Source organism: Phoenix dactylifera, chromosome 8, assembly GCF_009389715.1.
Source record: "Phoenix dactylifera cultivar Barhee BC4 chromosome 8, palm_55x_up_171113_PBpolish2nd_filt_p, whole genome shotgun sequence".
Lineage (NCBI taxonomy): Eukaryota > Viridiplantae > Streptophyta > Magnoliopsida > Arecales > Arecaceae > Phoenix > Phoenix dactylifera.
Window position 1 is genome coordinate 24,150,221 of NC_052399.1, and position 13,444 is coordinate 24,163,664.

At 38.2% G+C, this 13,444-nt stretch overlaps 1 protein-coding gene across 2 annotated transcripts; it reads left to right on the forward strand.

The window, feature by feature from the left end:
* The first annotated feature begins 6,778 nt into the window (after window positions 1-6,778).
* On the forward strand, window positions 6,779-11,470 carry LOC103708437 (GATA zinc finger domain-containing protein 14-like). 2 transcript variants are annotated; one of them, XM_017843769.2, is made up of 3 exons: window positions 6,779-7,046; window positions 9,245-10,195; window positions 10,235-11,470. In XM_017843769.2, exons 2-3 carry the CDS (start codon window positions 9,265-9,267, stop codon window positions 11,251-11,253), a joined length of 1,950 nt encoding a protein of 649 aa, XP_017699258.1. In that variant the 5' UTR covers window positions 6,779-7,046; window positions 9,245-9,264; the 3' UTR covers window positions 11,254-11,470. The 2 variants fall into 2 exon arrangements, with proteins under 2 accessions (XP_017699258.1, XP_008791586.1); XM_008793364.2 differs by having other exon boundaries at window positions 9,245-11,470.
* The last annotated feature ends 1,974 nt before the right edge of the window (window positions 11,471-13,444 follow it).

Consider the following 13,444-nt stretch of genomic DNA (forward strand, 5'->3'; position numbering starts at 1 on the left):
TGCGGGTGGAGTGGAGGATGGGGGACGGTATATAAAGGGGACGTGAAGGGAGAGGAGACCAGAAAAAATGAGGGGGGTTATTTTAATATTTAGTGGGAAGATTAATGATGAAGAAAGGGATGGAGATTTTTTTTTTTGGCAATTATTGGTTCATAAATTATTAGAAAGTCCTCAATCAAGAAAAGATCAGAGACTGGAGGGGCACGAAATGGCAGCTAGATCGAAACGTGGCGGATAAACATGGAATATTAAGCTTAATTAGTGGCTTTTTAAGTTGATTAAGACAAGATTTAATAGGCATTTGTGCATGTTTAGAGGGAAAGTAAAGGGGCTTTGTGGTAATTAAGCTTGGTTGGGCTGCTTCAATGGGTGGGCAAGCATGAATTGGTGACACCTAACAAGCCACGTGGCAATGGAAAGGTAAATGGGCCTTTTTATAAATGTGACGTGGACACCTCGGCGTGTCCTTAATGTTAACATCCTTCTAAGAAAAATTAATTAACAGTGTTTTGCTTTAAATCAAGTTTAAGCTAATAGGAACAGTAGTATAGAAGTTCTAATGGAAGCATGAGAATGAAAGTGATATCTTTGGATGGTATTTTTACTTGGCGTACGTGTAACTAGAATTAAATATTTTTGGTATGTTTGGTTCGTAGCTAGAAATAAAATATTTTTAAGTAAATTTTTAAAAATCAATTAATTAGAGAGATGTTTTTGGAAAATCATTTTTTTTAAAGTAAACCTAACATTATGGGATTTAAATATCCGAAAGAGAGCTAAGATTGGGTTTTGAAAAATTGGGATGTTCCCAATCTTCTCTTGAAAGAGAATAAGAATAAGATTTTCCTCAACCAAACAACTAGAGTGGAATCACACATTCATTCTCATTCTCATTACGGACATGCTCTCTACTTGTGGCAACTTCTCCTTTGAGATAGAGTGAATTGTTTGCGGAAAGAGATACCCTAAGTATCACTCTAGATTTTTATTAAAAAAATAGAAAACACAATATTTGATAATGAAAGATCAAAAATTTGGCACCCAACAACAAAATTTTGAAAGGTAAACCAACCAATGGCATGCACACTAACTTTGCATGGTGGAACTACGCAAACTAGCAACTAAACACGTGTCAACAAATACCTAACCCAATAAATAGAACACTGCAGAGGTCATCTCATGTTGATCAGGATTTAAGACCTTTTGATGGTCCAGTTATGTAGAATTGGCTATTAATCAAATGCCGAGATGCATCAAAAAAGTGAGACCACAGATTCATCGGACCATTAAAAAGATCCGATGAACATCTGATCAGCTTGCTCCCATTATGATTAACGAGTGATCGGTAATTTGCATGAAATATGAGTCTATTCCCTTTGTTTTTTTTCCTTCCCCTACTATGTATTCTCCTTCTAGTTTCCCCATGGTAGACATAAAAAGTCTGCTTCCACAACAAAGAAAGAAAGTATTTTGATAGAAAGCTAAATTAAATCAAAGACCAGTCTAAAAGAAAGCTGAACTTAACTCCTAACTATCAGTCGTGTGCGATCTTCTTTTTATCATATTGCCTGCTGTTTCATCTACTTTTTCTCACTGGCTGTTACTTATTTTCCTCCTACTTTCGTATTGTACATTCCATCCCTATCTCCTTCAACACTCATGTATATACTTCTCTCACATTTTTAATAAATTGGGTGGCTCAGCCTCCCTTTTCCTAAAAAAGAAAAAAAAAAAAAACCGAAGACGAGCTCATTGAAATGCTCCTTGTTCGGTCTCCTTGTGCCACTCATAATAAACCCCAATAATAACTTATGTGGGTGAGAATCGATCTGCACTATTGCTGAAAGTTTATCCACTAGGAAAGCTAAAGCAGTGCCAACGGGACCTTGTGTATTTATCTAAGTCATTCTTTCCCGAACTAAAGCAAAAGGAAAGCCCTGATGTCCAACTTCCGGAACTGACACAAAGTAAGAGAGCTTCTCTTTGAGACGTAGGCCAGAGTACCTATAACTTAGCTAATGCCTTTTATCCTAACTTAGAACTATTTAAATGGATAAGCAATTGAAATATTTTGCTCTCTCTCACAGCCAGATGGGTGATCCCACATTTCCACCATAGGTGCAATATATGCTTCTAGAAACTTATGGTAGGGAGAGAGGGTGTCTCAACTTTAGGCTCCTCCTGATAGGACAGGGGCGCGAATCCACCGTTAGATCGCACAATGGTTGGTTTGAGATGTATGCGGAGCGCAGTCTAAGATACAACTTGAACCCCTCCTTGTAATCATTGGCGCTGAATATTCAACTATGATTAGCATATCTTGATCATGGTTAATGATGAGCATATCTTGATCGTGCTGTCATCAAAAAAAAAAAATAATAATCAAGCTGCTCCTTTTGTTTCATATCTTAAAAAAAAAAATAAAAATGAATGATTGAAGAACAACTTCTGATCATCTTATGCCAACCGCAAAAGAAGAGGTAGAAATGAGCAGTCCAAATTATAAGCTGAAGGACTCTTCTTATTTTTCTCTTCTTTTACAAATATTTTAACAAAAACAATTCTGTAGCCAAAAAATTGGCTAAATAAACTGGCCTTTTTTTTGTACTTCTTTATGAGCATGAACCATGATCAAGATCATTTATGCGGAATAGTCTGATAGAAGACATCTAGTCCATTGAAGTTGGAAGAAGAACGAATCAAAGTCCCGGTATATAAGTCCATTATGATTTATGAGAAATGAAAGGATGAACGAGTAAAAAAAGGCATGTTAATTCTAAGGAGCATTCCTCGAAGTACTAAATTTGGAAATACAAGCATGCACTAGTGTCGAACTGCTTTCTTCCAGGAACTTAAGGCTTTTGATTCTGCTTTTTAAGTGAAAGGTTTTCCAAGTATATTAGCCCGGATCGACCGTCCTAAGTGGTGATCTCTTAGGATATCTGAAAGAAACTATTCCTTAAGAGCATTTTTCTAAAAGATGGACTTGTAGCCTAGCTCTCAAGCCATCCACAACACCATGCATTATTTTTATCTTTAATTTTTCTATATATAATGCAAGGGTGAACTCCTTTATGTCTTTCCTTTTATCAAAGTGACATTAAATTATCTGCTTGAACTCTTTATATTTGATCCGGTAAGATCCCCCTCTTGCTTTTGTGGTGGTGTTCCCAATCCACACAAATGCCTTAAACTTTGTAGCTGGGCGCGCACGATTTTTCTTATATATGAAAGTGGCACAGCAGTATTATTATATTATTGGGGGCAGTTCACTAGTGCATAAGAAAAAAAAAAAAGGCAAAAGGAACAACATCAATAGTCCACTAAAGTATGTTTCCAGGACACTCTTGTGCCAGTGGAGTTCCTTTTTCATGGGCATATCATTCGAGGAGGATGAAGAACCAGCCCGCACCAGTTCCATATCTAACATGGTATAGAATTTGACACAACAAAATTGCTAACTCATAGGGACTGGGTTGTATCTTCTGCGCGCGAAAGAAGGATTCACCCTCCTTCACGCGAATTAACCGTTGGATTGCACAATAGTTGCTTCCAAATCTACGCAGATAGATGACTGAAAAGGTTTGAAGTGCTTTGAGAACTGCATGGAGTGTGATCCGATGAATGACATCGTGAAAGAAGATCGATCGTTCTTTTGCACGAACCCAACCCTGATTGACCCAAAGCAAGCATGGACTCATGTATGATCAAATAGAATCTGTTCCTACTCGCCATCATGGTCCAAAATTAATCCGGTCTAAAACAACATAAAATCACATACATGCATCCAAACGGAATCAATTATGTTGATTATGTAATTCTAGATTAGTTAAAGTATGTTGAGAATGCCATCTTGCAAACTTTGGAGCCAAGAAAACTCAATCAAGAGAGAGTGTGGTAAAATTGGACTAGATACAACCGGGGACCAACAACAAGCCATATGATAGTGAGAGTCGTTTAAATGATTGATGGGCATTTCTGAACGTCTTCACCAGGTTTTGGAGGGCAAGATGGCAATCCTGAAGTTGAAGCAACATCCAGTTGGCCGATTCTGAACCATATCAAAACCAAGAGGGCCCATATCCCTCATACATTCTCTAAAGCTTGTGTGATTCTCGCTCTTTTGTGTGGAGTGGATTAAGATTTATCAATGGTAGGCCAAGTGATGATATGCACCATGAAAAGGAAAAGGCTGTGTGAAAGAGTAGAGGGCCTAATTATTGACTAAGCAAGTTGCACTGCAAAAAAATTATTGAATGAAAGGCATTTTAATGGGTGCATGTCTCACGAGCCTCCCATCCCTCCATTGTCGACTGACTTCTCAATTATACTCCATTATTTTTCAATTTGGGATACCACTCTCTAGTTTTCATGTCACCATCTTGGGGAAAAGATCTAATAGCTCTATTACGTAGGCCAACCACTGCATGAAATGCTTGTCCTATGTCCAAGAGCTGAAATTTTTGGTTAGACCACATCCGCCACCTAACCTGCACAATGACTTCTCTAGTTTTCAAGCCTTGCACCACGTGTGTTATATAGTGGTGCACCACACCAATCATATATGCGCGTTTTTAGGAACTCCATTCATCTTGTGCTCGTCTCATTGACTGGTTCATAAGAACATGCACATATGAATGGCATAGTGCACCGCCACGTAGTACATATGATGCTCGTCTCGTGGTTGGTCGCAGTTAGCGGACATGGTCCAACCGATAATTTATTTGAGATGACGCGTGTCAAAACTAGGTATCGCTATCTCTTGATTTGGATGATGATCTACAGCTGTTGGTGCGAGGGGACAGCTCTTCAAGGCTGATAGAGATTCAGGTTGGTATCGTAGTTTCCTCATCAGGCCATGCTAACTTGATGAGGGTGACTCATTTGTTGGCATCTTCTCCCGGGGGGGACCGGATTGGGCTCGTGTCATGCATGAGAGATCCGTCCAATTGACAAACAGGTTAGAAGTTTCGTTCTGCATCTTAGATCATGCATATGAATTTGACTCTTAATTTGAGGAATCTGAGACATCATAACATAGCATGACATGCGCACCAAACCCCATTTAATTAAGTCAAGGGCGATGGACCCCAGAAATTTCGTAAAGCCAAGAGCTGAGTTCAGATCCAAGAGGATTTACAAACTTGATGAGGTCTGAGGCGATCCATCTTACAAGTTACAAAATATATAAATAATTATGTCCTACGTATCCATTTTATAATCTTTGCATTTATTTTTCTATGTGGACTCTTTTCTCATAAAAATCAAGTAGTATCCACCTCCCTAGAATCCATCTCCCACGTCCAGCTGGAGTTTTAAATTACAAATTCAGAAATACTTTATAAACATTTGCACCTCGCTCATGTATTCTCCTTGAAGCAAATCATGGGCCGAGCTTGGGCATAAATAACAGATTTTAAATAGGTCGGCCTGAAGCCCGGCTAAAATGAGGCCTAGCTCATCATCAGCTCTGATCCCCTTGCAGCTTCGAATTGTTGTAAGTAGTACTCTTTCACATTAGCTTTAAAGTAAAAAGAAAAATAACCAATCTCTTCTCAACTTTGGATGACACCTCCATGTTGAGCCACATCTAGTAGGTTCAGGTATGAAATTTATATGGGTGTGGCTAATGTGGCAATATAAGTATTCAACTCTAAATGCAAATATTTCCTAAAAAGACTAATTGCAAATATATATTTGCATAATTTCCAAAAGCCAATCTCTAATCTTGCCTGGATTACTAAAGACAGCTTTCAACAATTACAATTAATATGAACAAATCTATATCTAATTCATAAAGTTATACCAGTTATCTTGATTTGATATTGTAAGTTTTGCAAATTAGTAGCTTCTCAAAATTTGTAAACTACACAATTGCTCCAAATTTCATTAATTGTAAACCAGCTAGATTAATTGCTTTGATACATCATCAACCAAAAGTGAATGTTGCTTACTACTATACAGGTAAACCTAGAGCTATCTCTTCTAATATACTAAAAGGTGCATCTTGGTGAGTATGAAGTCTACCTTGCTTGTGCTGGTAGCTCGAACATACCTCGAAACATTTCCGATAAAGATGACCTATCTCTTAGTGTTTATTTAAGAAAAACTTGGCTGGTTCTGATCTAAAATGTGAATGTATTTGCTTAGTTGTAAGTACCTTCCAGAAAGGAGAAATTATTAGATGGACTAGGTCCACTGGACCGGTCCAAATACTAGGGCATGTGCATGATGGATAACAAAATGAATTCCAACCCTTGTTTTGGTCAAGTATTTAAATACAAGAGAGGGGTAATGTGGCGAGTAATTATTGGACTGATCTACTAGATCTGGTCTATCTAATAATTTCTTCATAGAAAGAACCTTCTATGAATTCCATCGATCAAATCATACCATACGTAAGTGTTTGGAACTTTAGTTCATCTTTTGCTGAACACCATCTTTCTATGCAGATCTGAGGATCTACAATTCATGATCAAGTCATCAAGCCTACAACTTTGGATGCAAAATCCGTGAGAGCCCAGAGAAATATTTATGTCTACGCCATCCTAACAGCAAGCTTGGATTAGCATGACAAATCGAGAGCCACATTAATAAGGACCGGGTTCAAACTATGAGAGCACATCGACGTCACGTCTTATAAGGCCTACGTAGCGTTATCACAGCCGTCGAAATCCAGATGCTCGCTTTGATGAACATGTCGGCAGCTGCGGCTGCTCCGCTGCCGGCTCTCCGTCAAATAGAAGAAAGAAAGAAACGGGCATCGGTGAGGGTAACGCCAAGACGAAACGGAGCGGGGGCATTTTGGGAACCCTGGCAACGAATTAACGGCCTCCTCTTTGAGTTCCAGCTGTTTCTTTCTTCATTTTTATTATTTTTTTTACTGAAAGACCGGATTAGAGGCGGTGGATCTCCTCTTTGGATCTCGTCTTCGAAGCACCCTTTTCCTCGGATCTCCGCCTCTCGCTTGCGTCCCAGCAGCTGAGTGGCTCTTTTTTTCTTGATCCGATCTCTATTTCTTGAAGCCACTGTATTGCTGATCTAAGGTTTGTACGCTTGCTCTCTATTTTTTTTAATTTCCCAATCCTTTTAGAATTATATTTGCTGCATTGATGATTAGATCTGCGATAAGCTCTCGGGATCTTTAGGTTGTGTTCGTGGTTAAATGAATGCTCGAGATCTATTGGTTGTCTAGGGTTTGTTTTTCTCTGGAGATTTGACGTTTTTAACGAAAAATCGCTGTTCTTGTTTTTGATCTTGTTTTTGATCCGGAATTCTTGAAAAAAATGTAGGATTTACTGCGTCGATGTATGATTTTCTTGGGAAACTCGAGATCGCCTTGCTTTGTATTATGTAATAATTTTGTTGAATTAATTTATCGATAGCTTTTGTGCATTCAAGATTCCATCGTTGTTTTGGGTAGATCTCCTCCCTATTGCTCAAAAAAAAAAAAAAATCCCTTGGAGTTTGGAGGAAAGAAAGCATTTTCTCGTAACATCTAATTTGCTATTAATCTTACAAAAATCCACGGGATCCAAACGTATGCTCTGCCATGTACATTTTATCGAATATAGTTATAATAAGATCGAAGGCTATCTTGTCCTTTGAAGGAATTTTTGTGAAGACTTTGAGCAAGATAATTTATGAGGATTGGTTGCCTAAGAGCTCAGATGCTGGCTATCAACAATTTCTTTGATTAGTTCCTCATAGGTTCATAGGAGGAAAATGGCTCTGTACTCTCTAGACGTCAGATAAGTTGAGCTTTCTTGGTTTTGTTTGGGGTTATGATAAATGTGATTATGTGAAGTTTGGAGTCTATCAAGTGATTGGAAGAAATAATTTTGTTTATTGCATATATTTAGGTCATCAGAACTTAAAGTCCACATGAAATCCATGTGTCATTCATATATCAATAGAGTACAGCATATATGATGCATGTGAGAAACATGGCATGGTAGGTCCATGTCGTGGAGCTGCGTGCAGACATGAGTGCGGAAAAGTCGAAGAAAGGAGGATCATTGATGTAAATTGTAATGTTTGAAGGTTATTTTAAGAAATTGGAAAAATTGGAGTCGAAAGAAGTTGAGCCTTACAAATGTGGACACTTCGACTAGTTTGCTTTTAATAGTCGAATAAGTATCCTGGATGCTTCAAGGTCACGATGAGTTTCATAAAATGGTTTATAAGGTTATTGTTATTATTACATGAGGGAGAAGTGGGAGGGGTTACTTTTTATATCAAATGACCATTAAGATCAGCCATTGCGAGCTATTTTGTAAATAGAATCGGACCTGAAAACAGAAATAACGCTAGGTAAGCATTTAACTTAAAGTGTTATAACTTGGAAATTAGGACCAATTGTCTCTTCTCTGCTTCCTGAGGATTTGGATGGAACAATAGGTTCAACTTGTGGCGTGGACATGAATGATTCATAGAATTCCAGAGTCTAGTTTGTCTGTCTCTGCTCAACCAGAAATGAGGAGTCAGAGGATCGGTCGAAATGGCTAGTGATTCCGACTGATACATCAAAATTGCCCCCTACGTTACCCGACGAGACAAAAAAGACCGGGGTATGGATGAAGCGGTTATCTTATGAAGAAAGTTACGCCAGAAATCCAAGGTTCCACACGAGCTCCCGTTCTGCGGCGTGGGGGTAGGACCGCTAGGGGATTGGCTCCGGGTGTAGGTAGGGTAAAATCTGCAGGGGTCATGCAAATACATGGGCCCCTTCCCTTATATTGGAGACTAACTGAATATAACTTTTAAGAGACCATTGTTTCAGACATTTGTTTTTCTTTCTTATTCTATTGCGAATAATATTAATGCTTTGCTTGTATTTAGCAAATATCTTTCCTTTCTCCAAATCATTCTTACTGAACCTGAAGCAAAATTAGAATTTGTTAGTAAATCTTGTAATCAAAAACCACCTTTTACTTCTCTCTGCAATGAAATAATCAATTTTGATTCCATCGGCAAAAATTTTTTATTACTCAGACTGGTACACCATTTAGTCCTCCAAGACTAAAAAATCTTTGGTGTTAACACATGGTGTTTTGATTAATCCCCAGATGCACATGTAAGATTAAGAAACAAATTGAAGATTTTTGATGCCTATTGATCGATAGATGGTTCAGTTGTCTAGACAGAACGGTTTAACAGGGAACTAAATACCCTATTGAACTAGTTTGAACACAATCCACATAGTTGATTTACTAACCTTGAAAATTGGTTCTTAATATTGCAGAAATTGTTCAGGTGTCAGTGATGCTTCTCCAATCTAATAGCCGGTACCAGAGATCAAAAGGATCTAAGGTTAAAAACATAGTACAGGTCACTGTGCTTCTAGTTGTTGCCATATGGTTGCTCTACCGGATCAAGCACTCAGATGATAAGAATAATGGATACACGGAAAATGATGGAAATGAACTTAGCAATGGAGCTGGAGAGATTCATCTGGGGCGTAAAGCAAAAGCAGGGTCTGAAAATGTGATTGTCATAGACAACCATGTAGAAAACTTTGAGGAGACATCTGAAACAAAAGAAGCTGGAGGAGGTCTGGATGATGCTCTTAGTCAGCACCCTGATGATAAGGGTGAAGAAGCCATTCCTATCAAAGAACATGAGGAACCTCGAGCAGACATCACAGATACCGAGACAACAGGAAGTAAACAGGAGCAACAAGGCAGCGAAGATAATAATGCTGATTCTCATATTAATGGTGGAGAGGAAGGTGCTGGTGATGGTACAGATGAAGCCATAGAGGAAGTTATAAGGCTGCACAGTCAAAAGGATACTGATAATTCTTTTGATCAAAATGAAAATAGAGATGGAAGAGATGACTCCATTGAAGAAAATGTGCTTCCAAAAGATGACCATGTTGTTGAAAAATTTTTACTGAATGGGGCAACCAGTGATAATGGGGAAGCGACAAGTTCAGATGAAGAGGGGCTTTCCACCAGTCAAACTGAAACTAGTGAAATTGTAGAACTTAACAGTGAGCATCTTGAAACGGATGGTGAATTAAGTGATAAAGCAATGGCTGAAGCAGCAAGATCATCCAAGTCGTCTCTTAGTGAAGATCAAAGCAATGTCGATGCATCAACAAGTGATGAATTCCATAAAAAAGTGGATGTAGAATCTAAAGGGACCATTGCTTCAGATGCTGAAATTAGTGGCAGAAATGAGGTTGGAGATGGTAAAATTGATGGAGGATCAGATGATGAGCATTCCAGTCTGTCCCTCCCCAGTGAAGAAAATGATGCTGCGTCAACCAACGATGACACTCCTGAAAGGAAAACTACTGAATCCCAAGGAGACAATACTGGTGCTGAAAAAACTGAGGAAAGTGACACAAGATCCAAGGATGAGATTACTAACTCATTGAATTCTGCTGAAGATAACAATGAAGTAGTGATGCCAACCAACAAGGAGACTCCTAAAACAGAAGCAGTTGAATCCGATAACAGTATTCTTGAGGCTGTTACTGGTACAGGATCCGATGATGAACTTGCCAAGTCATCCCTTGCTTCTGAGCAAAACAATGTGGAAGTTGAATCCCATGGTGATAAGGCTTCACATGTTGAAGTTACTCCTAAGAATGTGCATGAAGAAGAGAACAGTGATTCAAAGTCTAATGATGAACTTGCAAATTCATCACATGCTTCTGAAGACAAAAATGTGGATAAGCCAGCAAACGGCGAAGCTACTGATGTGGATGCAGGTGAGTCCCAAGATGTCAATGCCAATGAGGCTGAAATTAATGGCAATGGTTCTACTGAAGAAACAAAGAGTGAAACTACCTCCAATAATGAAGCTGCACATTCCTCTGACAGCAATGAGCAGAAAAGTTCAGGGACTCCAAACAGTGTGACTCCTGATGGTGAGGCAATTGAATCTCGAGATGTTAATGTAGACAGGGAAGGTAACAGAGAGCTTAGTGATGTGAATTCTGAGTCTCAAATAATCAATGTCACTGAGGATGAACATAATGGTAATGGTTCAGCTGAAGTAACAGCGACTGAATCAATATCCAATAATGAAGCTGCGAATTCATCCCACAAAAATGAGCAGAACAGCTCAAAGTCTGTAAACGGTGAATCAGTTGAGTCTCAAGGGGATGGAGTTTCAGAAGCCGAAACTACTAGTAACAGTGCCCAGGATGACACGAAGATCGAACCATATCTCAATAACGAAACCAGTTCAGAACTAGGCAATAATGTTGTATTATCGAGCAATAATGTAAATTCAGAATAAGGGCTAAAAGTTGGTGCAGATTTAGAATCATCTAGCTCTGCAGTGGTTCCTCAAAAAGAGGAGATCACAGACCTGAGTACAGTTCTGTAATATGGAAGTGGACTCAGTAATGGGAAAAAGGAAAGGTGTATTAGCTGAGCTATGTTGTATCAGTCTGTCTGTCTTTAGATGGAAATGTAAAGGGCCTTTATAATATGCTACATTCTTTCCTTTTTCATCCTCATGCTTTAATATTCTTTTTAATTTTTCCTTTCTTTTTTAATATAAGAAAACACTAATTTCCATGACAGATCTTTCTAAGTGTATAACTGATAGAACTCTTTTTTTAAAAAAATCTTTTCTTTTTAATAATAATGTAGGAGCATGACAAATAAGAATGTCCTGAGTCTTGGGAAGCACCCCGCAAAATCCACAGAACTTCCTTCAAAGCGTGGTAGTAGTTTCTTGTTCCACCAGAAACTTTCTAGTCTCTGTTACTTCAAATCCCTTTTTTACTGTTCTAACTCCATAATTTACATATATTATGAGAAATGATTAACCGACCTGTCATGTGTCTTTGACAGGAACCTTCAATCTATCTTGTAGAAAAAGCTAAGCAGCAGTCAATCTATATTGTGAAATCATATATTTTAGGAGGCTACGGAAGGAGTAAAATATGGAATTTTAAGTTCAGGGCAAGCTGTTCTTGTGCTGCATTTAGAATTCACTGGAAAGAAAAAAAAAAAAAAACAGGATGTTTCATTCTATGGAAAAGGTGATTTACGGTGTTCTATCTATACTACCGTTTCCCAATTGGGAAAGTTCTTCCTTTCCCAAGTGAAACTCGTTCCTCCTTCCAGCTCACCGCCTTCCATTGACGGCCCAATTGGGTCCTTATAAGCTTCGTCTGCTCGATTCTCAGTGCCATCGTCTCTACCCACAGTTGCTGAAGTTACCTCATCTGAATAGGAAATTGAAATCGGCATATTAACAGGGTGAACACACACACACACAAAAAAAGGCAACGAGCAACACGCAAGTTGATGAAAATGGAGACGGTGATATAAGCACCCAAAACTATACCACATGAAACACGAGTCCTTGCATTTATTATTAATGGTGGATGCTCACAAGGATGTCGTATATACCATGATTATTCTAGGTAAAGAGAATCATTCAAAGGTGTAATATGAAAGGATTTATTTCTATTGAAGTTGTCATTGGTAAGCAAGTTTTGCCCGTCAACGTTGATTGTTTTGGGTTGGATTTTATGGATCTATTGTGTTAACAAATTTAGCATGCCTGCACAAATTGACGACACCGAAAAATTTGTATATTTTGGGTTGGATTCTATGGATCCATCGTGGTAATTAACGTTTTGCATTCTTCGATTCGATGTTTGGTATCTGTGCCATCTAGTCATCGCACTTTGGAGATTAGTTGAGCTACGAACCACCTTCACACATGCTTCTGAGTCCTGACTAATGTTTGTCAAACATCTGCCTCCATTTCTATGATGGAGCCCATTACAGCATTATTTGTCGAGTGGGAAGGAAAAATATCCTGTGAAAAGAATTTATTTGTTTACGGTATCTTCTTTTGAGAGATCTCTACTAGCTTCTCTGGTGGTGGAAGAAGATATCCTAATTGGGGGGTAAAAAACATTGATGAAAAATTAGCACTCAGCATAGGGTGATGATTAAAAGAATGTATGTCCTCCACCTGGAAGGACATATATTCGACGACGCTACCTAACTTCCTCTTCAGCTCCATGTTTGAGATAGTCAGATAGGAAACAATTTTATCAAAGATGGATATATACTTGCTGTGGGATAGACTTGGTGATCTTTTTAGGGAAAGCAGTTAAGTCCAAACTCTGTTTATGTGCTTTTGAGTTTTTTTTAACTGCTGGAGTGCGACGTTATTGAAGGCAATCAAAAAAGTGGGTCAATATATCTGAACAGTAATAATAAATTTGTTGAAAGTTTTGAAATTTGACGGCCTTAAAGTTAATTATTTGTTTATCTCGAATTTTTCAGTATTTTAATTTTTTTAAGTTTCAAAAAAAAAAAAAATCTTTTACTCTATGCTTGTTTTATAACTAGTGGGTTGTCGAGATAAAAATGACTTTATCCAAGCAAAGACTGTTGAATAACTTTATCCAAGCAAATTAAGAGAAATATATAGTTATTCCTTTATTCAAATATCCCGA

What these genes read in the sequence shown, in the direction of transcription:
- LOC103708437 (XM_008793364.2), top strand. Translation starts at nt 9,265, where the DNA reads ATGCTTCTCCAATCTAATAGCCGGTACCAGAGATCAAAAGGATCTAAG.